Below are 27,912 nucleotides of genomic sequence, written 5' to 3' on the forward strand. Positions count from 1 at the left end.
CATCGCTGTTCGCATGTAGCCGTACACCACAGCTGTTAGATGTGCAGCTACACGCATACAGCGACAGCAGCTGTCAGCCTGTCGTCATTTTTTTAAACTAGGTTTAAAAAATTCCACCCTCCTATGAAGAGGGTTCTCCAGGCGAGTGAAGATGGGTGGGGTGACAGCACAGGTAGTTTCGCAACAAGGTCACTTTAACCACTTCCCGCCTGCAATGTATTGCGGACGGGCAGTAATTGCAGGCAAAGCGACGTACCCATACATCGCTTTGCTTTTCTGGGTTTAGAGCACGCTTGCGCGTGACACCCCCCACCCCCGCTAACCCCTACTGTCATTCGTTGTAGGAGGTGTATGTCAGCAGGTCTCGGCCAGTGATTTTGACCAGGACTCTGCCGATCTCCTACAGCAAATGGAGAAGTAGAGCTGTGCCTGTATTGGTAAATACAGGCACAGGATCTATCTGGTTCCCTGAAACCATTTTGTTCCAGAGAGAGAAGAAAGACATCACATGTGAGTGAAAGCAGCACACTGCACCCACACACGTTAGAGACGTTTTAACCCCCTGATTGCCACATTTAACCCTTTGTCCCCTGCCAGTGCCATTAGTACAGTGTCAGTGTACAGTATTGTTCACTGATCACTGTATTAGTGCCACTAACGATGTCAGCGTCCCTCCCAGCTAAGGTCAGCTAGCATTAGATTGCCCGCGCACTATCGCACTCACACTATAGGTCGCTGATCACCATCATTACTAGTATAGTGTTTGTACAGATCAATATATTATTCACGAACAAAACTATACCAGTGTCCCTTTCGTATTGGTGTCCCCAAAAACGTGTTAGCAGGATCATCCCCGTTCGCTGCCAGCACTAGCATTTAGCCCCAATGATCCCCCCACCTGGAAATTTAGAGTCTAACATATCCAATGAAAGGTACACTAGGTGAAGAGGCCTACAGGATTCTGAGCATGTAAGGTGAGAGCAAAGGGGAAGATTCCCTGACACAATCAGCCTTAGAATATGAACCTGTAGACCGCAGCGGCACCCTGATAGGTAGCTTGGACGATGGAGAAGAGGTCCCTGTTAAGATCAGGCATACTCGACCCCATGAAGCTGAAGTGCTAGGATCGCATGACTTGTCTCATATGCAGCAGAGTGCCAGTACTAGTGCCGCACTACCTTTTGGTGAACTGGCGAGCACCGTGGCCTAGTATATCCTGTTTTTTTTTTTGTTTTTGTTTTTTTCATACCAGCACTGCAATATCACTTGGTGACGTGGCGAGTCCCATAAGTGCAGTACAGCCTGGTGCAGTGGTGAGCACAAGTAGTGTCCTGCAGCCACCAAAAATTCACATACAGGCCTGTAGAGCCCCTAGTTTCCTTCCGGGCATGCTTGCAAATCCTGATTGGCAGCCCCAAAGATTCTGCAGCACCTGTACTCCCCCCCCCCCCCCCCCCCCCCCATTCACTGCCCAATCTGGAATTCAGGTGGAAACAGCAAATTTACCTCCCCTTGATTTTATGGAGCTGTTTTTCACAGAAGAATTGTATAATTTGATTGTGGGCCAAAGCAGTTTATATGCTCAACAATATATCGCCGCAAAACCCAAATTCAAACCTTGCCAGACCATTAGCATGGAAACTCATTACGGTTTCCAAATTTAAAACGAATGTGTTTCGGTCATATTGGTCCACAGACCCGATTCATCATATGTCTGTGTTCTCTGCTACCATGGCCAGGCATAGATATGAGATAATGTGCTTCATGCATTTCAGTGATCACACATTCTGTCATCCTTGGGGTGATCCTAAACATGACAGGCTCTACAAAATTCGGCCCCTCATAAACCACCTCACTGAGCAATTTGTAGATGTGTATATGCCCCAGCAAAACATCTGCGTAGATGAGGTCCTCATTTACTTTACTGGCTGCCTTGCATTCCAACAATACATCCCTAGCAAGCGTGCCAAATATGCGGTCAAATTGTATAAGCTCTGTGAGAGGGTCATAGGCTATACGTACAAATTTAGGGTTTGAGGGAAGAGACAGCGAAGTAGAGCCCCCCCCCGACTGCCTAGATTACATGGGGAGCAGTGGCAAGATAGTTTGGGATTTCTTGTCGTGTTTGTTCTGTAAAGGGTACCATTTATACGTGGAGAATTTGTGTACAAGCTTGCCACTATTTAGACATTTGTACAATCTTTGAATTGGCTCATGTGGCACCATGCGACCTAATCGCCGGGGCTTCCCCCAAAGGCTTGTAAATACCCAACTTAGGGGGAGTAAGCCTTCTTGAGGAATGATGAATTGCTCGCAGTGAAGTGGAAGGACAAACAGAATGTTTTCATCCTGTCTTCCAATCACGCAGACGCGACAGTCCAAATTAACACGGTATCTGGCATTGTTGAGAAACCCCTGTGTCCACGACTATAACCTTAACATGGCAGGGGTGGAATTCAACAATCACCTGATGAATCCTTACCTAGATTCCCGGAAAGGTCGACACTGGTGCAAAAAGGGTGTCTATTTCAATTGGCTATATATATATATATATATATATATATATATATATATATAAAAAACGCTTTTGTAATTTTACAAAGCAACTGGATGAAGTGTATCCTGCAGGGCAGTATATTCTATCGATGGGCATACCACACACGTTTTCTGGCAGTGATTTCTTCTTTATTTTTTATGCAGCCTGTGGGCTGAATGAAAATAAGAGAACATAGCATATACACCCAACAAGGACAAGCGACATACTGGTACATCACTGGACTTTGAGTGGTTATACCAGGGTGATGCTTGCAGTCAGGTGTAAACTGCAGCTGTAAATGGACACAGTCCGTTTACACCCTCCAGTCCATAGGAGTGAATGAACCATCTGATCAAGTCCTCCTGCAAAACTGACAGGCAGACCTGAACGGAACGGTCGTGTGAAAGGGGCCTAAGGAGGATGCATGGGTGGCTATAAAAATATTTACAATCATTCATGAAATAACATAACATGTTTAGGTGCATTTTGGGATAACTATGCTAAAGATAGTTATTAAGAGGTTGTTAAATAAATTATCGTGTCACCCAATATTTGGTCTCCATTCAGTAGCCAAAAGAGGCATACAAAAAGGGGGGATTTGTGAAAAGAGATTCACAGAAAAGCGGCTACATAGTGAACAGAACGTGACACTCAGAAAAATTTCCAAAAATTATGCTTTATTACACATATATAAATATGACATATGGGCATTCGCCCTGGTTTACCATCACCTCAGTATGAGACAATACACACAGACCTAAAACCATATAAAATGACACCAAAACCGGTCTGAATGCATGTGCAGCAGAAAAAATGACTACAAGAGTCTAATGTCCCTGTAGCACAGACACATAGGTGAACACTTCCCAAAGGAGGTGTATCCAAAAATTATACCATAGGCATACCATAATAAGATATAATAGATTAAGCTATTACCATGATGGTAAATCCCAATCAGGGAATCCAAAAATTATACTATGGATATGAATATCACATGTATGCAATGCAGCAAGCACAATATGCGTCAAAAAGAGAACATCAAGCCTCAGGCCTGTATGAAGGAAGACATAAATGTCAAAAATATAATGCAGTACATTCCTGTGCCGGCACAAGTGGTTGGGGCCCATTCATCTGTAATATAAACAGCTGTTTCCTAGAGCTCTTGAATGAGAATATGCCCCATTAATTCCCAGGATGGAAGAAAAGATGCACAAAGCAGCACTCTGCTTGAAATGGTTTCTTCACCACTATATGTGGACTACACACCACTTTTCGTAGGAACAACAAGACACATCCCAATAGATCTTCTGCCTGTTGAAATACACGTGGTATATCTTGTTTCCTATATAAAGCACCATGATGTCCCCATCCTGTAGTGAAACAAACAATATGTGGGAAGTCACTGACAGAGCTTACACTCTATATAGGATATATAGGTCATATAGATCACAGAGGACCATATATCTAATGTCCTGTAACAGTCCACTCACCACCTGTGCTGTGGATATTAGGAATGAAAGAGAAGTCCTTCATAGATACTGCCATACAGGGCTAAAGAGGCCAAGGAACCACCGCTGACATCCGCCGATATACCGCGGGTTCCAGCCCCTTCTTGGCGCTTGTGCTGCTTAAGCTTGCCTCATGGCATGTGAAGATGGCTTCCTCCTTATGGGTCAGCGTGCGTTCCACCTAGTGCGCATGACCGGAAGTTTGACGCATATTGTGCTTGCTGCATTGCATACATGTGATATTCATATCCATAGTATAATTTTTGGATTCCCTGATTGGGATTTACCATCATGGTAATAGCTTAATCTATTATATCTTATTATGGTATGCCTATGGTATAATTTTTGGATACACCTCCTTTGGGAAGTGTTCACCTATGTGTCTGTGCTACAGGGACATTAGACTCTTGTAGTCATTTTTTCTGCTGCACATGCATTCAGACCGGTTTTGGTGTCATTTTATATGGTTTTAGGTCTGTGTGTATTGTCTCATACTGAGGTGATGGTAAACCAGGGCGAATGCCCATATGTCATATTTATATATGTGTAATAAAGCATAATTTTTGGAAATTTTTCTGAGTGTCACGTTCTGTTCACTATGTAGCCGCTTTTCTGTGAATCTCTTTTCACAAATCCCCCCTTTTTGTATGCATTTTGGGATAACGCCTACTTTGTTTTGTTTATATATTTTATTAATTTTCTTTAGAGAAAAGACAATACAAATATCAACATTAATATCACATCAAATACATCTAATACATCCCCTTTTCCCCTATACCCTCCCCCCCAATCCTCTCTCTCCCCTCCCACTTAAAAAAGAAACCAATGTCCATTCCTATCTTCTCTTCCCTTTCTGTATACCAACCTACTTCTATTTGTCTATTTAATCATTTCAGTTCTCCAACTTCGTAACCAAATCGCCCCTCATTTTAACATTTTCCTGATGTTTTAAAATCACACCATTCTCTCCATTTTTCTCTATACACTTCCACTTTATCTTCCTCAATATAACACAACTCTTCCATCTTATTAATATACTCAATTCTATCTATCCAGTCCTTCATTGTTGGAGATTCCTGGGCCTGCCAAGATTTAGGAATCAAGTTCTTTGCCGCACAAAGTAGATAATACAGTATACTTTTTTATATTGTTTTACTTCAACTCTGTTTTGTAAAAAAGGCACATCCACGGGTCCTTCTGGATTGAAGTCCCCAAAATCTCCTGTATATTTTGAATTATTTCTTTCCAAAATACCTGTATTTTTGGACATTCCCACCAAATATGCTCCATCGTCCCAATTGCCCCACATCCCCTCCAACACAATGGTGATATTTCCTCTCGCTGTTTATGTGCCACACTCGGTGTACAATACTGTGGGATAACGCCTACTTTATATGTATTACTTGTTCCTATTCACATATACAAATATTTAAAAAAATTCTACTCACTTTTTACCTGCCTGAAAATCCTACCTAGCTTTCCACTTCTATGTGATGTTAAGGAGGGGGCTAGAGTGCTATGTTTACTATAATTAAAGCCAGTCATAGATGGATCAAAATTCAGCTGGTTCAACAGGAACTAACCAAATTTTGATCCATGTATGGGCAGGCTGTTTGTACTGAAGTCGATTTCTCGATTGACTTCAGTGCAACCAGCCTGCCAGGATTTTTTTTCCGCCTAATTGCTGCCGGTGGCTATAGCCGCCAGCATGGCAGAATACAATAGCTCTACAGGAGCGATTTCCCCCATCAACACAAACCGTTTTCTTTTCTTCAACTCGTTGTTGAAGGAAAGGAAATTGCATAATGTATGGCCTGCTTTACCCTGTCTGTACTGTGCTGACCTCTCAATATCGGTTGTGTACACTCTGTCCACTGTGACAAAGGGTTAATGATCTCAAGGTTTGACTGGTAGATTGTATGTTCATGCACTTTTAAACAAATCGTTCTCTAAACCGCTCTCCTAATTGCACACCCCAAACTTTTCTGGACAATAGAAGCTGCCCTTCGAGTTCTATGTATAATCCTGCTTCGAAAAAAAAAAAAATAGAAAAGTAAGAAATATATTTAAATTATTTTTAAGTATGCTGAGATAAATTTCATATCAAACATATAGTGGAGGTTTCGTAAATGTAACAGCAAAGGTGGGGGTACACTTTGAAGCCTGTGCGGTTTAAGTGATTGGGTTTAAATCTGCTCTAAAAAAAAATGTGTGCAGCTGTGTAACACCATTGCATTGCAGCGAGCTCTTGATAAATGCATTACTGAGCCTGCTACTTTTTCCTATTGTTTTATTGTTTGTTTTTTCCTATTGCAGAGGTCCTGTCTGCCATTATTAGTGTATTATTGGTGTACATTCTCACAGGCTTCCTGCTCTATGAAGCAGTGCAGAGGACTATCCATATGGATTATACTATTAATGGAGATGTAATGTTGATAACTGCAGCTGTTGGCGTTGCTGTAAACCTCATGTAAGTTACAACAAAGGCTATCTGTATGTGTGCATTTACTTATTATTTGAGTGAGTCGGATTCAAATGGACAAAATCAGCTTTTTGTCAGACATTTCTGATCAGTATTGAACTTTATAATAATTGGATGGAGCACAGGCCTAAACTTGGAACCATTATTTCATACATTAACTGCATGAACGTAGGTGCGCTCGCCAGCCTCTACAAACCATTTACACAAGGTTTACATATGGATAATTGTTCTCTATAGTACATTCGGTGACCAAAGTTAAAAAAAAAAAAAAAAAAGTACAACCTCCCTTAAAGTGGAAGCTAACAATAACTAAGTATTCCTAAATACGCTTCCTCCCCCCTCCTTCTACCTATTCTGCATAGTCTATTAAAAAAAAAAAAATACTATCGATACCTTTTTTAATCTGCTTCGGAGCAGTCAGTGAGGAATTGTTGAAGGGGAAGGAGGAAGCACCAACACACGAGCATTGGAAGCAGGAAAGTGATGTCAAGGTTTTGGAAATTCAGAGCCATTGTTGAGCGCTCCCTTAGGCTACGTTCACACTAGCCTTGTTAGCAAGCGGCAGACAGGCGTTTGGGAAGCGTTTTTACCGTTTCCCAAATGCCTGGGAAAATTCTGCACATTGCAGCACATGGTGCTGTTCAAACAGGAGCGTTAGTGTCGCGGCAAAACGGACACCTTTTGTCGAGTCAGGAGGAGTTGAAGCCTCCTATTCAAGTCTGTGGTGCTGCTCCGCAAACGCCTGGCCGGCGTTTGCGGTGCGCTTGCGACGCGGTTGTGTGGTGTTTGCAGAGCGTTAACACCATTCAAGCTTCATTATAGGCATTTGTGTGGCGTTTTTAACGCTTGGCAAACGCCTAGCAACCGCCGCTAAACCGCGCATGTGGCGTTTGCGGAGCGTTAAAAACGCTCCGCAAACGCTGGACCAACGCTTGGCAAACGCCTTAGGGGCGTTTGGCAAGAGTTGGAAAAACAGTCAAGTGTGAAGGAGCCCTAACACAGAAACCAGAGCTGCTGGATCAGGTGACTGCATCGGAGTGGATTGAAAAAAGGTAAGTACACAGGTCTTCTTTATACAGGCTATGCAGTATAGGTATTAGGAGGGGGAGGCAGAATTTTTAGGAATACATATAGTTCTCCGTTACTACCAATTAAAACACATGTATGTATGCTATAAGACTAAGAATTTGTTACCAACTACTAGAATGTTTGTAGAGTTCTTGGGTGACTGTACTTGCTCAGGGTAAAATGACATACGTTGCTGTGATAGCAAAGGGTATGATCATATTACCCTTGCTTTCTCCATCTTACAGCCAGTCCTATTAAATGACTAAAGGATCACTCCACTTTTAGTCCTCATGCACACTGGACGTTTTTACAGCGGCTGTTTTTGGCCTTTGGTGGTTTTTTTCTACAGCCAGTAAACTCCCCAGCATGTTATCCTATGTGTCCAGGCACACATAGGCTTTAATCAGTGATTTTCTGGCTGGGAAAAACCCCATAACTAGTGGGATTCTAGAGGAGTTTTTTAGCTCTAAAAATGCTCGAACGCTGATAAATGCAGCAAACTGGAGTTTTTGGACTTTTTGTGAGCAAAAAATTAAAATGATTTTTCTGCTAAAAACACGGCTGAACACTAATGCAAAAATGCTGAAAAACTCACGTTTTTAATGTGACTTTACACAGCTAATGCTACCAGTTATTAAAATGCCCAGTGTGCATGGAGCCTAATGGGGAAAAAAAACCCAAAATCTCTTCAGGGTGATCAATGTACATTGCAAGGATTGTAACAAACTGTTACAGAAAGCAAAAAAAAAATGTTTTTTTGTCTTTTGGATACCGATCTTGAATAGGACTGTCCAACATTTTAATAAGCTGGTGCACTTTTAAAGTGATTGCGGAGGCACTTTTTCCATCAAAACACTCAAAATGGATTAACCCATAAGGCATATCTCACCAAAAATGACATTTTTGTGGCAGAGCATGCCAAAACCTGACTTGTACCTGCAGAAAATGACATTACTGGGGGTGTTGTGTACACCAACTGTGGACAGAATGCTTCAAGGTTACCATATTGCATTGACTTTTACAGAAAATTACAATGCTGCAGTTTGAAAAGGAGAGGTAATTTTTAATAACCTTACATTACAATATGGCTTGTGTCGCAATTGTATATACTAGATTATAACTTTTGTATTTGCTATATATTTTTCCATGAAAGAGGAGTTACCCTTTAAAGTAGTATTGAACCCTTAGCGCTTTATAGCTTAAAGTGATTCTAAAGGTTTGTTTATAAAGGAAACAAAAAAAATGCTATACTCACCTGCTCTGTGTAATGGTTTTGCACAGAGCAGCCCTGATCCTGCTTTTCTTGGGGCCCCCGCTGGTGCTCCTGGCTCCACCCCATTGACCAGGGCCCCCAGTAGCAAACCGCTTGCTATGGGAGCACCGGTGCGTCCTCGCTCTAAAGCTCCAGTCTATGCGTCCACAATGCACAAAGAGCCCCTGCTCGGCTCCGCCCCAACCCCCTGTGGTCTCTTCTCACTGGCTGTGATTGACAGCAGTGGGATCCAATGGCTCCCGTTGCTGTTTCAGCCAAAGAGCAGAGAGAGACCCGGGACAGCCAAGGCTCCAGTGCACATTTCTGGATCGAGAGGGTGCTCAGGTGAGTATAAGGGAGGGGCTGTGGAGGGAGCCGCACACAGGCTTTTTTACCTCCATGCATAGAATGCATGAAGATAAAAAAAAAACCTTCAGCCTTTACAACCACTTTAACACAATGAACATAATATAATAAACATTTCCCTTTATAAAACTGATTTCCAGGTATGGCAATTGTTACATGTACAAGCAGAAACCCATGCAAGAGCTCTGTTTGCCCACACAGGAATGCTCAGCTGTTCCATGCATACCCATGCAGGCAGTCTCAATCCATGTCAATTGGGACGCAGCAGCTGCGTGGACACAGCCGCTGCTCTCAGTTTGACATCCGTATGGGTGCAGGTGTGTGTCCTTGAACTCATACTGTCTGCTTTCGAGGACACACACCCACACAGCAACTGTGTCCAAATTGACATGAATGGCACTGCCTACATAGGGATGTATGAAACACCTGTGCATCTTCATGTGGGCTTGCATGGGTGTATGTTTTAAGTACACCCGTGAGAACAAGGCCTTAGTATGTATGTGCCATGTAAGTGGGATTCCTTTGCATTCATTGAGAAAATGTAAAGTGTTCCCTGAATGTCACCTGTGGTCAGCAAGCAGCTTCCTGTGTTCACAATTCCCTGACTGAGAACCCGGAAGCTAGCAGCGATCACTGAAGTAGTGGTGCCTACTACAAGTATTTCCAGCTTCCATTGGGATCCCATAGGTATGGCACAAATGTACTTACAGTGATCCAAGCTGGACTGATGCAACTATGGAAAACTTGCCATACCTGGAATTCCTCTTTAACTGTTAAAATTCTTATCTCAGCACTTGCAGTTTACAGCATTCATGACTGGTTCACACCATAATTTCTGTGTTTTAGATGATTGTGCATATTTACACATATTTTGATGCTTGTTCACTGCATTCCAGTGCATTTTTTTTGCTCTTTGGCACTTGAAAAATCTCAGGACAATGTGCATTCCAGTGCTTTTACATGCCTTTCAGTTTGTTTACATGCATTTTACTGAGGTGTTCCATATAGAAAAAATACAGTAGGTCCTAGTTTTCTGGACTTCACTGGTGTAAACAAGAGCCATTGGAATACATAGAAAACACAGTGCATGCATTTATGATGTAGATTAAAAACACACTGGACTGCATCTGGTGTGAACCAACCCTCAGTGTGGTTGGTTCGCTGCTCTCTGTGCTGTGAACTTCTGGTCTTCACAATAAAGAGTTAATAGTGGATAGTGCAGTCTGGAGCCAGTCTGTTGGAGACAGGTGGGGGAGGAGCAGGGAATGCCTTGTCATCCTAGGCTGCTGGGATGTGTGTTTCTCTTGATGCACACAGTGTAGGGAGACACAACTGTAATCCGTTCATGAAAGGGTGACTCCATTGGATGCTGCAGGAGAAGGTAGCCACCCTGAAACAGGAAGCCTTCGGCAGCGGTCATAGTTTCAGCTTAAACTGGAACATAGGGAAGGATTAAAAGATGAAGAAACTATAATATACAGTAAGGGATTTAATCTGCATCTGTAAGTGCTTAAAAAAACAGATGCTGTAATAGTAATTTAATGGGTGATACTTGTGCCTCCCATCCACTTGGCAAACTGTACCAGGAGTCAGGAAGACACGCTTGTAGTAAAACTAGCAGGAAATCCGAACAATCTGACACCACAATATTCTATATACACAGATAAATGAACCAAGTGCTTTGCTATTTGATTTATTACAATAAAGGTGCTTTCTGTTTCTTCACTGCTTTCATGTAGGTGTGCTCAGAAAGAACCCTTTATTCTCTCTTGTTTAATCGGCTGTTGGCATTTACTTTGTACGCATGACATAGTTTACTTTGAATGAACTCCAATATTGACTGCTCATAGTTAAATCAAGGTGACACTTGCAAAAATCTGTAGAGTATCTTTTTTTGTATGGATTTTCATTTTCAGTTACTGACATTTTTTTTCTTTTGTTTACAGAATGGGGTTTCTGTTAAACCAGGCAGGCCATCCTCATTCCCACTCGCATTCTCATAGCGCTCCTACAAGTTCTTCTCCCAACCCTCATGGGCACAGCCATGGAAGCCTGGCGGTGAGAGCAGCATTTGTACATGCGCTTGGAGATCTTGCTCAAAGCATTGGTGTTTTGATCGCTGCATACATCATCCGTTTCAAGGTATTGGCCATTGTGAGGACACTTTCAGTATATACGCATACATGTAAATGTGGACAGTGCATGCTTTTTGTACTTGTGACTGGCAGCAGGGCTTGGTCATATTTCCACTTGTCTAACAGCCATCTATGGTGCATATCAGTATGTGAGATTATCCAAAAACAATGAAAATGTGGGTCATATCTAGCCTGCTTCTAAAAATGAAGCAACGTGAAAATATTTTTTAGGGCCCATTCACACCAGAAACTGCACATAACTGCTTATTTTTCCTTGTACCTATGCATGCAGTTGACATACGTTTTTCTGTCTGCATTTGAGCTGAGGTCATGTCTGTTTCCTTGTGCTTCTGTGTGCGCTGTGATACAAGTGTACAATCCCAACACACATGTTCCTGCGTTAAAAATGGCTGTGTGTATAAGTGGGTGCTGCAGCGACTGTCGGCTGGAACTGAACAGAATCAGCAAGGCAGAATGTCACCAGCACACCGAGGATCACCAGTATGGGTTCAAAAGTTTTAATGAATGATCGCATAGTTACAGCAAGGCAACGTTTTGGAGTCTCACAGGACCCCTTCATCAGGGATGTGACCAATGAAGTGATGCGTTGCAGTGCATTTGCATGCGTTTTTGTGCATTTGCGGTGCAGACAAAAGCAGCATGCTGTATTTTTCTGCATTGCACTGGTGTGAACTAGGCCCATAGGATAGCCTGGATTTTGGACTTTTTATGCAGTTGAAGTGCAGTCCAAAATGCATCCAATTGCAGCCAACTACATTCCACTTGTTAGGTGTAAAAAGGGTAACATGTAGAAAAACTCCACTTAAAACTACATGTTGATGTAGGAGTGCTAAATTATTCTACCATGAATACTGTAGTGCTGAAAGTCTTAGCACTGCATTTAAATAGGTTGTATGTGCTACATTTAAATTGCTTAATGTTACTAGTGCCCCTTGGAGTCATTCCATCCTTTAGTGTTTATTGAAGAATGAGAAGATGCGCTGGTCATCAGAGAAAATTGTATAATAGTGTGACTGTGCTTAAATAAATGCAATAAAAAATTATAAAATATAAATACCACATTAAATAATAATCAAGACCTGCAAAATATCAACAATAAAAGTGCAAAACAAAACAAACATTTATGCAAAAAGTCCTAAGGAGATTATGACAGAAGATTCATTTTGGATATTGCACTTTTATGATCACTAATTTACGACTTGCATGAATTTGTGGGTTTTTGTGCACTTTTATTTTTGTTATATTGCACGTCCTGATTTATTTTTTTAACTTTTACATGGAGTATTGATCTTGCTGCACTTCACTTATGAGAGACTTTATATATTGATTGACTTTTATTGCACTTATTTATTGTAATATGGTAGTTATTGCATTTATTTAAAATGTTACTAAGCCCACAAAAGTAAAATCAGTCTGTATATGCATTAAAAGCATTCTAGTTATACTCACTGTGGATCTTAAGAGTTAATCCTGTGCATTGTGTAAAAAACAAAAAGGCTGTTTGATCCTGTCTTCTTTGATCCTCCCCTTCTTCTGCTGTCCCCAATCCATCTGCCATAGTTAGATCAGCAGTGGCAAGTCTGCACATGCTCCTGTTTGTTGCTTTGGGGGAAGGGTGCATATGATAAGCACAGGGCCAATCAGGGCTGTCCGGACAGAGGGTCAGGGGTCATGCAGCCTCATAGGACAGTCACAGGAGAATGAAAACTCCTACCAGATTAACTAGTGCTTGGCCGGACACTGATAGTCACAAGACTGCTACAGTGCCTTGAAAAAGAATTCATACCCCTTGAAATTTTCCACATTTTGTTATGTTGCAACCAAAAACAAAAATGTATTTTATTGGGTTTTTATGTGATAAACCAACACGAAGTGGCACATAATTGTGAAGTGGAAGGAAAATGATAAATGGTTTACAAAATTAAAAAAAAATAAAGTGTGGGTGCATTTGTATTCAGCTCTCCTTATTCAATACTTTGTAGAACCACTTTTTGCTGCAATTACAGTTGCAAGTCTTTTTGGGGATGTCTCTACCAGCTTTGCACATCTAGAGGGACATTTTTGCCATTCTTTGCAGAGTAGCTCAAGATCGGTCAGATTGGAAGGAGAGTGTCCGTGAACAGAAATTTTCAAGTCTTGCCACAGATTCTCAATTGGATTTAGGTCTGGGCTTTGACTGGGCTATTCTAACATGGATATGCTTTGATCTAATCTATTCCATTGTAGCTCTGGCTGTATGTTTAGGGTTGTCCTGCTGGAAGGTGAACCTCCGCCCCAGTCTCAAGTCTCTTGCAGACTCTTAACAGGTTTTCTTCTAAAATTGCCCTGTATTTGGCTCCATTCATCTTCCCATCAACTCTGACCAGCTTCCCTGTTCCTTCTGAAGAAAAGCATCCCCACAACTTGATGCTGCCACCACCATGTTTCACAGTGGGGATGGTGTGTTCAGGGTGATGTACAGTGTTATTTTTCCACCACACAGCGTTTTGCTTTTAGGGCAAAAAGTTCAGTTTTGGTCTCATCTGACCAGAGCACCTTCCTCCACATGTTTGCTGTGTCCCCCACATGGCTTCTTGCAAACTGGACTTCTTATGGCTTTCTTTGAACAATGGCTTTCCCCTTCCCTCTCTTCCATAAAGGCCAGATTTGTGGAGTGCATGACTAATAGTTGTCCTGTGGACAGATTCTCATAGCTGAGCTATGGATCTCTGAAGCTCCTCCAGAGTTACCATGGGGCTCTTGGCTGCTTCTGTGATTAATGCTCTCCTTGCCCATCCTGTCAGTTTAGGTGGACGGCCATGTCTCGGTAGGTTTTCAGTTGCAGTTTTTTTTCTTTCCATTTTTGGATGATGGATTGAACAGTGCTTCATGAGATGTTCAAAACTTGGGATATTTTTTTATAACATAACCCTGCATTAAACCTCTCCACAATTTTATCCCTGACCTTGCTCGTGTGTTCCTTAGCCTTCATGATGCTATTTGTTCACAAATGTTCTCTAACAAACCTTTGAGGGCTTCACAGAACAGCTGGATTTATACTGATATTAAATTACACACAGGTGGACTCTAGTTACTAATTTGGTGATTTCTGAAGGCAATTGGTTCCACTAGATTTTAATTAGGGGTATCAGAGTAAAGGGGGCTGAATACAAATGCACGCCACACTTTCCAGATATTTATTTTTAAAAAATATTGAAAACCATTTTTCATTTGCTTTCCACTTCACAATTTTGTGCCACTTTGTGTTGGTCTAGCACATAAAATCCCAATAAAATACATTTACGGTTTTGGTTGAAAGATGATAAAATGTGGAAAATGTAAGGGGTATGAATACCTTTTCAAGGCAGTGTATATACTGCTGTGAAAGGGTATTTATTGGTTTATATTTACTGAAATAATTGCATTTCCATGTAGTGTGTACTGTGGAAGACCAGATATACTGAATGCAGGGTCCTGGGTTTAGTAACACTTTAAGCGCAGTAAATTTGTGTCCCTTGTGCTGATTTGTATATGTTCAATTTTGGCTGCACTTAGGCTTTAACTATACAGTACTACAGAGTATTACTCAGTTTGCTTTCTACTGGCGAAATGGCTATTATGTAACATGATATGCCATTTTTTTATAGCTTTGAAGCTAACATGCATTATTAAAAGCAGAAAACTCTTGTTATCTTAGCCCCTTCACACCTAAGGGGAAAACAAATCATAATGCCTAAGCACAATTTTGAAACGTTGACATGTGTTGGTAAAACCGGACATATCATCACAACTACTTTGTACATCCAGGTGAATTATACCGCGTTTTTTGCAGGACAAATTTGGGCTTTCATTTGGTGGTAAATGGTAATGGATATCGCCTGATTTTATTTTTTTATTATCAAATGAAAACTGGCCCAAAATAATAGCAAAAACCTTTTTTATTTAGCGGTGTGTTTCTTGTTACTACCATAACCTACCACCACAGAACAACCCAAAATAAATTCTCCAGCTCTTGGCGATCACAGCGATACCATATATGTGTATGTTATTTTTTGTTTGTACCCGTAGTACAGCCCAGAAACAATAGTGCACATTTTGTTTTTGTCGTTTTTTTTTTTTTTTGTTTTTTTTTACCGAAAACACACTGCCACCTGACCTTTGACCCGGCCTTTTGACCTTGACCCAAACACCTACCCTGGCACTGAACTAGATCACCTTCATCTAGGTATTTTTTTCTTTATTTTTATTAATTTTTTTATATATATTTATCTTTTTTTACAAAATTTTTTTTCTCTCTATGCCAGGAGTTATAGAGATACAATGTATCTCTCTCCTCCTTTCATAGAGAAGCAAACAAGGGGGCCGGGCTGTACAGTGACTGATCACTGTGATAGCCAATCAGAGGCTATCACAGCAATCATGTGACCCGGAATCAGGAGTTCCGGGTCCCGATTGTTAGAATGGGACTCGGTGCTCTCAGTGACACGGCGGTCTTTGTGCTGGGAGCGCGCCGTGCGGAGCGCTCCCAGCACAAAGACAGGTACACAAATATGCGGCCCCACGGAAAAAAGCCCAGTTCTGTGAGGCCGCATATTTGTGTTACGTCGGCGTCAAGGGGTTAAGCATAGACAATATAAGGTCTGTATCCACTCTGCGATCTGTTTTGCTGAGATGAATTTGTTGACAAGGAGGGAGTGTGTCATGGATAACCGTTCCATGATATATATAACAGCATCTTTTCATTGCATTGTGTTCCTGATCACATTCACACAGCCCTCCCTTCAGGATGCATCGGAAGAACTGCAATGAAACCTTTCACCTACATTCTGACATTTTGGCTCAATGTGAATTTGCGTTGCAATTACATAAAACAGCATTGCAATCACCTAGAGATTTTATATAATATGCTCAATAGAAAAAATTGTTTCAGGAGTTTGTTATAATAGATTTTAAACAGAGGTTGACTAGATGATTTTTCAGATATAACAGCATGTTGCGAATCTAGTTTTTCTGCATAGCTTTACGTGTTTTGATTTCTGAAGCCTGCGGTTATCTGTCCCCTATTGGTAGCTGAATGGCCTGCGGTTATCTGTCCCCTATTGGTGGTGAATGGCCTGCGGTTATCTGTCCTCTATTGGTAGCTGAATGGCCTGCGGTTATCTGTCCCCTATTGCTGGTGAATGCCCTGCGGTTATCTGTCCCCTATTGGTAGCTGAATGCCCTGCGGTTATCTGTCCCCTATTGGTGGTGAATGGCCTGCGGTTATCTGTCCCCTATTGGTAGTGAATGGCCTGCGGTTATCTGTTCCCTATTGGTGGTGAATGGCCTGCGGTTATCTGTCCCCTATTGGTAGTGAATGGCCTGCGGTTATCTGTTCCCTATTGGTGGTGAATGGCCTGTGGTTATCTGTCCCCTATTGGTGGTGAATGCCCTGTGGTTATCTGTCCCCTATTGGTAGTGAATGGCCTGCGGTTATCTGTCCCCTATTGGCGGTGAATGGCCTGCGGTTATCTTTCCCCTATTGGTAGTGAATGGCCTGCGGTTATCTGTTCCCTATTGGTGGTGAATGGCCTGTGGTTATCTGTCCCCTATTGGTGGTGAATGCCCTGTGGTTATCTGTCCCCTATTGGTAGTGAATGGCCTGCGGTTATCTGTTCCCTATTGGTGGTGAATGGCCTGTGGTTATCTGTCCCCTATTGGCGGTGAATGGCCTGCGGTTATCTTTCCCCTATTGGCGGTGAATGGCCTGCGGTTATCTGTCCCCTATTGGTGGTGAATGGCCTGCGGTTATCTGTCCCCTATTGGTGGTGAATGGCCTGCGGTTATCTGTCCCCTATTGGTAGCTGAATGGCCTGCGGTTATCTGTCCCCTATTGGTGGTGAATGCCCTGCGGTTATCTGTCTCCTATTGGTGGTGAATGCCCTGCGGTTATCTGTCCCCTATTGGTGGTGAATGGCCTGCGGTTATCTGTCCCCTATGGGTGGTGAATGGCCTGCGGTTATCTGTCCCCTATTGGTGGTGAATGGCCTGCGGTTATCTATCCCCTATTGGTGGTGAATGCCCTGCGGTTATCTGTCCCCTATTGGTGAATGGCCTGCGGTTATCTGTCCCCTATTGGTGGTGAATGGCCTGCGGTTATCTGTCCCCTATTGGTAGTGAATGGCCTGCGGTTATCTGTCCCCTATTGGTAGTGAATGGCCTGCGGTTATCTGTCCCCTATTGGTAGCTGAATGGCCTGCGGTTATCTGTCCCCTATTGGTGGTGAATGGCCTGCGGTTATCTGTCCCCTATTGGTGGTGAATGGCCTGCGGTTATCTATCCGCTATTGGTGGTGAATGGCCTGCGGTTATCTGTTCCCTATTGGTAGTGAATGGCCTGCGGTTATCTGTCCCCTATTGGCGGTGAATGGCCTGCGGTTATCTGTCCCCTATTGGCGGTGAATGGCCTGCGGTTATCTTTCCCCTATTGGCGGTGAATGGCCTGCTGTTATCTGTCCCCTATTGGCGGTGAATGGCCTGCGGTTATCTGTCCCCTATTGGCGGTGAATGGCCTGCGGTTATCTGTCCCCTATTGGTAGCTGAATGGCCTGCGGTTATCTGTCCCCTATTGGTGGTGAATGCCCTGCGGTTATCTGTCTCCTATTGGTGGTGAATGCCCTGCGGTTATCTGTCTCCTATTGGTGGTGAATGCCCTGCGGTTATCTATCCCCTATTGGTGGTGAATGCCCTGCGGTTATCTGTCCCCTATTGGTGAATGCCCTGCGGTTATCTGTCCCCTATTGGTGAATGCCCTGCGGTTATCTGTCCCCTATTGGTGAATGCCCTGCGGTTATCTGTCCCCTATTGGTGGTGAATGGCCTGCGGTTATCTGTCCCCTATTGGTAGCTGAATGGCCTGCGGTTATCTGTCCCCTATTGGTAGCTGAATGGCCTGCGGTTATCTGTCCCCTATTGGTGGTGAATGGCCTGCGGTTATCTGTCCCCTATTGGTGGTGAATGGCCTGCGGTTATCTGTCCCCTATTGGTGGTGAATGGCCTGCGATTAGCTATCCGCTATTGGTGGTGAATGGCCTGCGGTTATCTGTCCCCTATTGGTGGTGAATGGCCTGCGGTTATCTGTCCCCTATGGGTGGTGAATGGCCTGCGGTTATCTGTCCCCTATTGGTGGTGAATGGCCTGCGGTTATCTGTCCCCTATTGGTGGTGAATGGCCTGCGGTTATCTGTCCCCTATTGGTGGTGAATGGCCTGCGGTTATCTGTCCCCTATTGGTAGCTGAATGGCCTGCGGTTATCTGTCCCCTATTGCTGGTGAATGCCCTGCGGTTATCTGTCCCCTATTGGTAGTGAATAGCCTGTGGTTATCTGTCCCCTATTGGCGGTGAATGGCCTGCGGTTATCTTTCCCCTATTGGTAGTGAATGGCCTGCGGTTATCTGTTCCCTATTGGCGGTGAATGGCCTGCGGTTATCTGTCCCCTATTGGCGGTGAATGGCCTGCGGTTATCTGTCCCCTATTGGCGGTGAATGGCCTGCGGTTATCTGTCCCCTATTGGCGGTGAATGGCCTGCGGTTATCTGTCCCCTATTGGTGGTGAATGGCCTGCGGTTATCTGTCCCCTATTGGTGGTGAATGGCCTGCGGTTATCTGTCCCCTATTGGTGGTGAATGGCCTGCGGTTATCTGTCCCCTATTGGTGGTGAATGGCCTGCGGTTATCTGTCCCCTATTGGTGGTGAATGGCCTGCGGTTATCTGTCCCCTATTGGTGGTGAATGGCCTGCGGTTATCTGTCCCCTATTGGTGGTGAATGCAGCTATCACATCTAAGAATTGGTAAGCTGCAAACTAATGTTTTGAGTTTATTTCTGCATTAATCAGCCTGGAGAAGGAAGGTCACCTGTCTCCTAACAGTAGTGTCTAGTGTGGATTGTTTTCACTTCGGGGATAACTTAACACATTAGCTACTTTAATATACAAAGGGATATCAAACAACTTAGAAAATACAACCTTTTGCCTTTCATTTACTTGTGCTTTTGAGAGCTCTGGTTACAGGCCAAGGCTTTGCTTTGTTTAGTCACCTTGCTTGGAGTGCTGTATGTAACATTTAATATATGTCTCTTGGGAGCAAATGATGACAATCACTTTGAACCAATTTGCTGAGCATTGTACTGTTGATTAGTCACCGGCAGAATGGAGACAAATGTTTCTAGCTGTATTTGCCTGTGTGCACAGCTCTCAGAGCACAGGAAAAGAAAAGGGAGCGATGACAGGATATATTTGGAAAGTTGTTGGGTGTCCTTATTGAGAGAGCTAATGTGTTTTAAAAGTACAGTTTTCCTTTTAACTCCTTCCTATCTGCAATCTCTACATAAAAGTTCTACATAGATTGCCTCAGGCTTGGAATACGTTGATAAACCTCCTTCCTTGGAGAGCCAACCGTGTGCCCTGTGTGCAGCTGGTGGTTCTCAGTCCTGGTTGTCACAGCTTCAGGGTCAGTTAGTAATTGCAAACCAATCATAATTCCCGATCATGTGATCATTGTGTCAGCTGTGACAAAATGGCTACATTCATGTTGCAGGCTTCATTGACAAAATAAGCCAACAACCTGAGGTTACAGTATTCATTTGTTAAAACTGAGCTCCAGGTTGGCACAAAAAAAAAATTAAGTCAGCAGCTACAAATTCTGTAGCTGCTGACTTTTAAGAAAAGGACACTTACCTGTCCGGGGATACAGTGATGTCCTCACCTGAGCTGATTTTTCAATCTGCTTTGGGTGCTGGTGTCGGCATCAGTAAGGGAAACCAGAAGTGAAGCCCTGTGCTTTTTGAATGGCCCCACTGTCTTCTGGGACCTGTAAATTTTCCTGGAAGGGGGGGAGAGCAAACTTCTGGCTCAGACCACTGTGGTGCTGCAATGATGGTGATGTCAAAACCAGGTTACCACCCCCCCCCCCCCCCAAAAAGAAACCACAACAAAAACTGCCAGATGTGACAGTGGAGGTGGGAGGATGCAGACAGGTGGAACCTCCCTTTTTGGGTGAAGGTCTGCTTTGAACACAGAGATTGTGTTCTTTTTCTTTCCTTGAATAATTGTCAGCCTTTAATAGGGAAAAACAGAGTAGGGGTTTTATTAGGACCCATTCACAGCAGCTTCTGCGCTAGCATGCAGCCGCTGATATGTGGTAGGGTGAAGGCATTGCTAATGTACCAGTCCCAGTGCATGACACTGTTGTTTTTTTTTTGGTGAATTTTTTTGAAATGTCAAAGTGACTTTTCTTTCATTTCTGTTGGATGCAGTTCAAGGTGGTGGGTTGCGTTGTGCTTTGTCACTGCATGCTGTACTTGTCCAGTGCACACCCACCACACCTGGTGTGAATAGGCCCTTGAAGTGAAACCAAACTCAAAAAATAAAGATCGATATATTAGGAACATCTAGATATGTGCCTATGCAGTGCCCTCAAGTGACTTGAATTTTCTGAAAGATAGCAGTGCACTTCTTGTATGTTAGGGTGCCCAGGCACTTCTGTGTTAAAGTAGAAGTAAATGTTTTCTACCAAGTTAGTTTTCAATGTTGCCTTCCCTCTTTCTTTACTAATGCTGCATTATGTTTTTAATAACAAGCAGTATACATACATTTTTTTTAAATCTGTATCTTTGCAGTTACATGACAGCACAGTTTTGGGTCCTTTGTGGCTGCTGCAATACCTGATGGTGAAGAATTCTCATAACAGTAACACGATGAAGAATTCCCAGAGCAGTAGGAGGCCTCAACAACGCCCTGAACATTGGCACTGATGGGGTGACATCACTGTTCTGGGAATTCCCCGCCCTGCTTTTGCAGTAGTGATGTGACGACCAGGAAACATATTTTAAAGCATTTAAACTGCCTATTATTAGAACCAATGTGCTGCTTTAGTAAAGGAAGAGGGAAGGCAATATTTAAAGCTTACTTAGTAGATGTCATTTCCTTCTTTAACAGTGTCATAGTTGTATTTGTGCAGCGTGAGATCTTAGGCACTACTGCCTCTGACTGCTAATGTCAGAAGTGCTTCTCACTGTTCTCCTTGCTGGAGAGCCTGGCTTGAGGAAGCAATACCCTGACTTTATCAAGACAGCTACCTGCACAGAAAGATATAGTGCATAACAAAGCACAGTGAGTTTGTAATGGGAGGGGGGGTGGGAAAGTCAGCTGCATGGCGAGCACAGGCAATACAGGTGGCTAGTCAGTTGCCCTTTGCCTGAGTTGCAGTCATGAAAGTGTTAAAGATTTGCAGACTTACAGAATAGGGTAACTATTAATTTCCACTTCCCTTCTACTAGGAAAGTGACCAAAAATAATAGGCCTTGTCTAGATCTGACCTTGTATCATTTTAAATTATTTATTATTATATATTTTATGTATTCTGAAAAGCAAAATCACAGAGCATGTAATGGATAATTTTATCTTTTCAGCCAGAATACAAGATTGCCGATCCAATCTGTACCTACGTATTTTCTGTACTTGTCATCTTTACTACCCTGAGGCTTATACGAGACACCGTACTTATAATACTTGAAGGTGAGCAGACTCCTATAAACAGTTACAATCTCTTTTTAATATGACATGTTCAGAGTTTTACATTATTAAGACTGTTGTGACATTCTCTGACAATAAAGGATCATTGATTGCAGTAATCCTCTTACACAAGAAGGCTATTGTGCAATTATTCTGTGGGGAGTGTCAGTTTATGATTAAACTATAAAAAATTTAGACCTGCATTATATACAGAACATGTTTACACAAGTATGTCCCAACTTATGAAATCATTCTTTACTTTATTCCAGGAGTTCCGAGACACCTGAATGTGGATCAAATCAAACATGACCTGATGAAAATAGAAGATGTATACTCTGTAGAAGATCTTAATGTCTGGTCACTGACCACAGGGAAATCTGCTGCCATAATCAATTTACAGCTCAGTAAGTTGGTGCTGAATAGGGAATATAATTCTAAAATAGACTCTATAATGCAGCATTAAAGGGCTAGTTCAAAAAATTTCTCATGTACTCCAGCGTTTCCAATACAAAATAAAAGCTACTCAGGTTTTGGAAATGACTACTCTTTTCTATGTCACACATGTAGGTTGGTGTGGCCTCTCCTAAACCTGTTAGGAATAAACTTCTAGGTAGGTGACCCCCTCTCCCAGCTTGCCAAGATGTACCGGATGCTGAGTGTGTGCCCCCAGATTCACAGAAACAACTGCTTTGGTTTGTTCAAATAAAACCCGTGCATGCACAGTGTGCTCTGTCCCTTTGTCGCATGAAGAGGCTGAGCTCAGCATTGTGTGACAGATGGGGAGAGACTGCACCGCACATGCAAACATTGAACAAGCCAGATTGCCTGTTTCTGTGAACCCATAACCAATGTCTGTTGAATCTTGCTCTCTAGACAGTAGATATATTGTACAGTCAGGTCCATAAATATTGGGACATCGATACAATTCTATCATTTTTGGCTCTATACACCACCACAATGGATTTGAAATGAAACGAACAAGATGTGCTTTAACTGCAGACTGTCAGCTTTTATTTGAGGGTATTTACATCCAAATCAGGTGAACAGTGTAGGAATTACAACAGTTTGCATATGTGCCTCCCACTTGTTAAGGGACCAAAAGTAATGGGACAGAATAATAATCATAAATCAAACTTTCACTTTTTAATACTTGGTTGCAAATCCTTTGCAGTCAATTACAGCCTGAAGTCTGGAACGCATAGACATCACCAGACGCTGGGTTTCATCCCTGGTGATGCTCTGCCAGGCCTCTACTGCAACTGTCTTCAGTTCCTGCTTGTTCTTGGGGCATTTTCCCTTCAGTTTTGTCTTCAGCAAGTGAAATGCATGCTCAATCGGATTCAGGTCAGGTGATTGACTTGGCCATTGCATAACATTCCACTTCTTTCCCTTAAAAAACTCTTTGGTTGCTTTTGCAGTATGCTTTGGGTCATTGTCCATCTGCACTGTGAAGCGGCGTCCAATGAGTTCTGAAGCATTTGGCTGAATATGAACAGATAATATTGCCCGAAACACTTCAGAATTCATCCTGCTGCTTTTGTCAGCAGTCGCATCATCAATAAATACAAGAGAAGCAGTTCCATTGGCAGCCATACATGCCCACGCCATGACACTACCACCACCATGCTTCACTGATGAGGTGGTATGCTTAGGATCATGAGCAGTTCCTTTCCTTCTCCATACTCTTCTCTTCCCATCACTCTGGTACAAGTTGATCTTGGTCCCATCTGTCCATAGGATGTTGTTCCAGAACTGTGAAGGCTTTTTTAGATGTCGTTTGGCAAACTCTAATCTGGCCTTCCTGTTTTTGAGGCTCACCAATGGTTTACGTCTTGTGGTGAACCCTCTGTATTCACGCTGGTGAAGTCTTCTCTTGATTGTTGACTTTGACACACATACACCTACCTCCTGGAGAGTGTTCTTGATCTGGCCAACTGTTGTGAAGGGTGTTTTCTTCACCAGGGAAAGAATTCTTCGGTCATCCACCACATTTGTTTTCCGTGGTCTTCCGGGTTGGTGTTGCTAAGCTCGCCGGTGCGTTCCTTCTTTTAAAGAATGTTCCAAACAGTTGTTTTGGCCACGCCTAATGTTTTTGCTATCTCTCTGATGGGTTTATTTGGTTTCTTCAGCCTAATGATGGCTTGCTTCACTGATAGTGACAGCTCTTTGGATCTCATCTTGAGAGTTGACAGCAACAGATTCCAACTGCAAATAGCACACTTGAAATGAACTCTGGACCTTTTATCTGCTCATTGTAATTGGGATAATGAGGGAATAACACACACCTGGCCATGGAACAGCTGAGAAGCCAATTGTCCCATTACTTTTGATCCCTTAACAAGTGGGAGGCACATATGCAAACTGTTGTAATTCCTACACCGTTCACCTGATTTGGATGGAAATACCCTCAAATTAAAGCTGACAGTCTGCAGTTAAAGCACATCTTGTTCGTTTCATTTCAAATCCATTGTGGTGGTGTATAGAGCCAAAAATGTTAGAATTGTGTCGATGTCCCAATATTTATGGACCTGACTGTATGTGTGGCACTCCTTGCAGGCCTGCCCACAGTTTGTGTAGTGAATTGGTGGGTGATGTCTCCAAGCAATCACAGAAAAATGTGGATTTTCACCAGCACACCTTAGTATGATGATAATTGTGTCCTTTATTCACATAAAGTAACAGGCATCACAGGCCGATGTTTCAGGACCCTTTTCACTCTGCCTTAAAAAAGAGATCCTGCAAGGTCCCGAACGGTTGGACTGTGATGATTGTTAATTTTGTCCTTTATTCGCATTAAGTTATCACAATACCAAGGTGTCCTAGTGAAGATCCTTATTTGCCATCTAGGCAGGACTGAAGCGGGAGGTTTTCAGACGGGCTTGGGAAAATAATCATCTTTTCAAAAACCAAGCATTGTATTTAATGTACTGGCGATGCTAGAATACATTGGAAATCTTATTGCAAAGGTGAACTAAACCTTTAAATTTTCAAATGTAAAAGTGATGGAGTATATAGTATGTCACATGCATCTGCAGATCTGATCAGTCAGCTATTTAAGAGTGGTTTGCATTCAGTCTGTCTGTTGTAGCCCATTCGTAATCATGTTATGAAATCCTGTAAACACAACTACAATGTATGCAGAGTTTTAAGATCTGTAGAAAATAAATTGTACAGACTAAATTCTGGGTTTGCTACTGGTTCTCCCTATACTAAGCTGGGTATTAAAATGCAGTATATCACTTCAATATCCAGTGCCTTGAAAAAGTATTCATACCTCTTGAAATTTTCCACATATTGTCATGTTACAGCCAAAAATGTAAATGCATTTTATTGGGATTTTATGTGATAGACCAACATATAGTGGCACATATTTGTGAAGTAGATGGAAAATGATAAATATCTGGAAAGTGTGGTGTGCATTTGTATTCAGTCTATCTGAGTCAATACTTTACAGATCCACCTTTCGCTGCAATTACAGCTGCAAGTCTTTTTGGGGATGTCTTTACCAGCTTTGTACATCTAGACAATAAAAGTTTTGCCCATTCTTCTTTGCAAAATAGCTCAAGCTCTGTCATATTGGATGGAGAGCGTTTGTGAATAGAGATGAGCGAATCGAAGTATCCGAAGTGGAATTCGAGTCGAATATCGGAAAAATTTCGATTCGTGCCGAATCCGAAAAATAGCCTAATTCGGACGCGCGAATCGAAATTTTTCAGAAAATGGCGGCTGACATGTGCGGCGACGGAGCGGGGATGTCTGGGAAGGCGCGCAGACAAGGCGCGCTGACCCATAATGCATTCCTCAACTACATGTGATCGCATCAGCCAATCAGCAGCCAGCCAGCCAGCACTGTGTAATGGTCGAGCTATAAATAGCGGCCATTTTGGAATTCTTCATTTGCCTGCAGTCATTGAACAGAGGCAGACCGCTCTGTACTAGGGACAGGGACAGAGTTAGGGCCACAGAAACGATAATTGGGGACAGAGAAAAGTTACTTAGGGACAGAGAACCATTACTCAGGGACACAGACTTGTTAATGAGGGCCACAGAATCGTTATTTAGGGACAAAGAAACGCTAGTTAGGGCCACAGAATTCATACTCAGGGACAGACAGAATTGTTACTCAGTGCCAGAGAATTGTTATTCAGGGACAGACAGAATTGTTACTGAGTGCCAGAGAATTGTTACTTAGGGCCACAGAAACTTTACTTAGGGCCACAGAATTTTTACTCAGGGACAGACAGAATTGTTACTGAGTGCCAGAGAATTGTTACTCAGGGACAGACAGAATTGTTACTTAGGGCCACAGAAACTTTACTTAGGGCCACAGAATTGTTACTCGCACAGACACAGAATTGTTACTCGCACAGACACAGAATTGTTACTCGCACAGACACAGAATTGTTACTCGCACAGACACAGAATTGTTACTGAGGGCCACAGAACTGTTACTTAGGGCCACAGAATTGTTACTCGCACAGACACAGAATTGTTACTCGCACAGACACAGAACTGTTACTGAGGGCCACAGAACTGTTACTTAGGGCCACAGAATTGTTACTCGCACAGACACAGAATTGTTACTCAGGGCCACAGAACTGTTACTTAGGGACAAAGAAACGCTAGTTAGGGCCACAGAATTCATACTCAGGGACAGACAGAATTGTTACTGAGTGCCAGAGAATTGTTACTCAGGGACAGACAGAATTGTTACGGAGTGCCAGAGAATTGTTACTCAGGGACAGACAGAATTGTTACGGAGTGCCAGAGAATTGTTACTCAGGGACAGACAGAATTGTTACTGAGTGCCAGAGAATTGTTACTTAAGGCCACAGAAACTTTACTTAGGGCCACAGAATTGTTACTCGCACAGACACAGAATTGTTACTGAAGGCCACAGAACTGTTACTTAGGGCCACAGAATTGTTACTCGCACAGACACAGAACTGTTACTGAGGGCCACAGAACTGTTACTGAGGGCCACAGAACTGTTACTGAGGGCCACAGAACTGTTACTGAGGGCCACAGAACTGTTACTTAGGGCCACAGAATTGTTACTCGCACAGACACAGAATTGTTACTCAGGGCCACAGAAACGTTACTTAGGGCCACAGAATTTTTACTCAGGGACAGACAGAATTGTTACTGAGTGCCAGAGAATTGTTACTCAGGGCCCCAGAAACTTTACTTAGGGCCACAGAATTTTTACTCAGGGACAGACAGAATTGTTACTGAGTGCCAGAGAATTGTTACTCAGGGACAGACAGAATTGTTACTGAGTGCCAGAGAATTGTTACTTAGGGCCACAGAAACTTTACTTAGGGCCACAGAATTGTTACTCGCACAGACACAGAATTGTTACTCGCACAGACACAGAATTGTTACTGAAGGCCACAGAACTTTTACTTAGGGCCACAGAATTGTTACTCGCACAGACACAGAATTGTTACTCAGGGCCACAGAACTGTTACTTGGGGACAAAGAAACGCTAGTTAGGGCCACAGAATTCATACTCAGGGACAGACAGAATTGTTACGGAGTGCCAGAGAATTGTTACTCAGGGACAGACAGAATTGTTACTGAGTGCCAGAGAATTGTTACTTAGGGCCACAGAAACTTTAATTAGGGCCACAGAATTTTTACTCAGGGACAGACAGAATTGTTACTGAGTGCCAGAGAATTGTTACTCAGGGACAGACAGAATTGTTACGGAGTGCCAGAGAATTGTTACTCAGGGCCACAGAAACTTTACTTAGGGCCACAGAATTTTTACTCGGGGACAGACAGAATTGTTACTGAGTGCCAGAGAATTGTTACTCAGGGACACATAATCGTTGAATTAAAGAGTATGTCAGACAACATGCAGAGGAGTGGCAGAGGAGGCAATTTTTTAGGAGCGAGCAGACGTGGCAGCAGAGGAAGGGGTCGAGGCAGCACTATTCGCAGCCAGAGGCCAGTGCTCCCGGTGTCATCCAGCGGTCGTGTCTCCACCGACAACCCTGCCGTCATTGATTGGTTG

At 42.9% G+C, this 27,912-nt stretch overlaps 1 protein-coding gene across 1 annotated transcript in view; it reads left to right on the top strand.

Annotated features, from left to right (window-relative positions):
- SLC30A4 (solute carrier family 30 member 4) overlaps positions 1-27,912 on the top strand; it is a 52,204-nt gene that overhangs the window by 9,637 nt on the left and 14,655 nt on the right. Inside the window, exons 3-6 of the mRNA XM_089670307.1 lie at positions 6,361-6,514; positions 11,159-11,354; positions 21,791-21,896; positions 22,163-22,297. Coding sequence (XP_089526433.1) covers positions 6,361-6,514; positions 11,159-11,354; positions 21,791-21,896; positions 22,163-22,297 — 591 coding nt within the window. The remainder of the gene's footprint in view (positions 1-6,360; positions 6,515-11,158; positions 11,355-21,790; positions 21,897-22,162; positions 22,298-27,912) is intronic.

This window comes from Staurois parvus, unplaced genomic scaffold, assembly GCF_062004578.1.
Source record: "Staurois parvus isolate SC_StPar_1 unplaced genomic scaffold, SC_StPar_1.0 ptg000089l, whole genome shotgun sequence".
NCBI lineage: Eukaryota > Metazoa > Chordata > Amphibia > Anura > Ranidae > Staurois > Staurois parvus.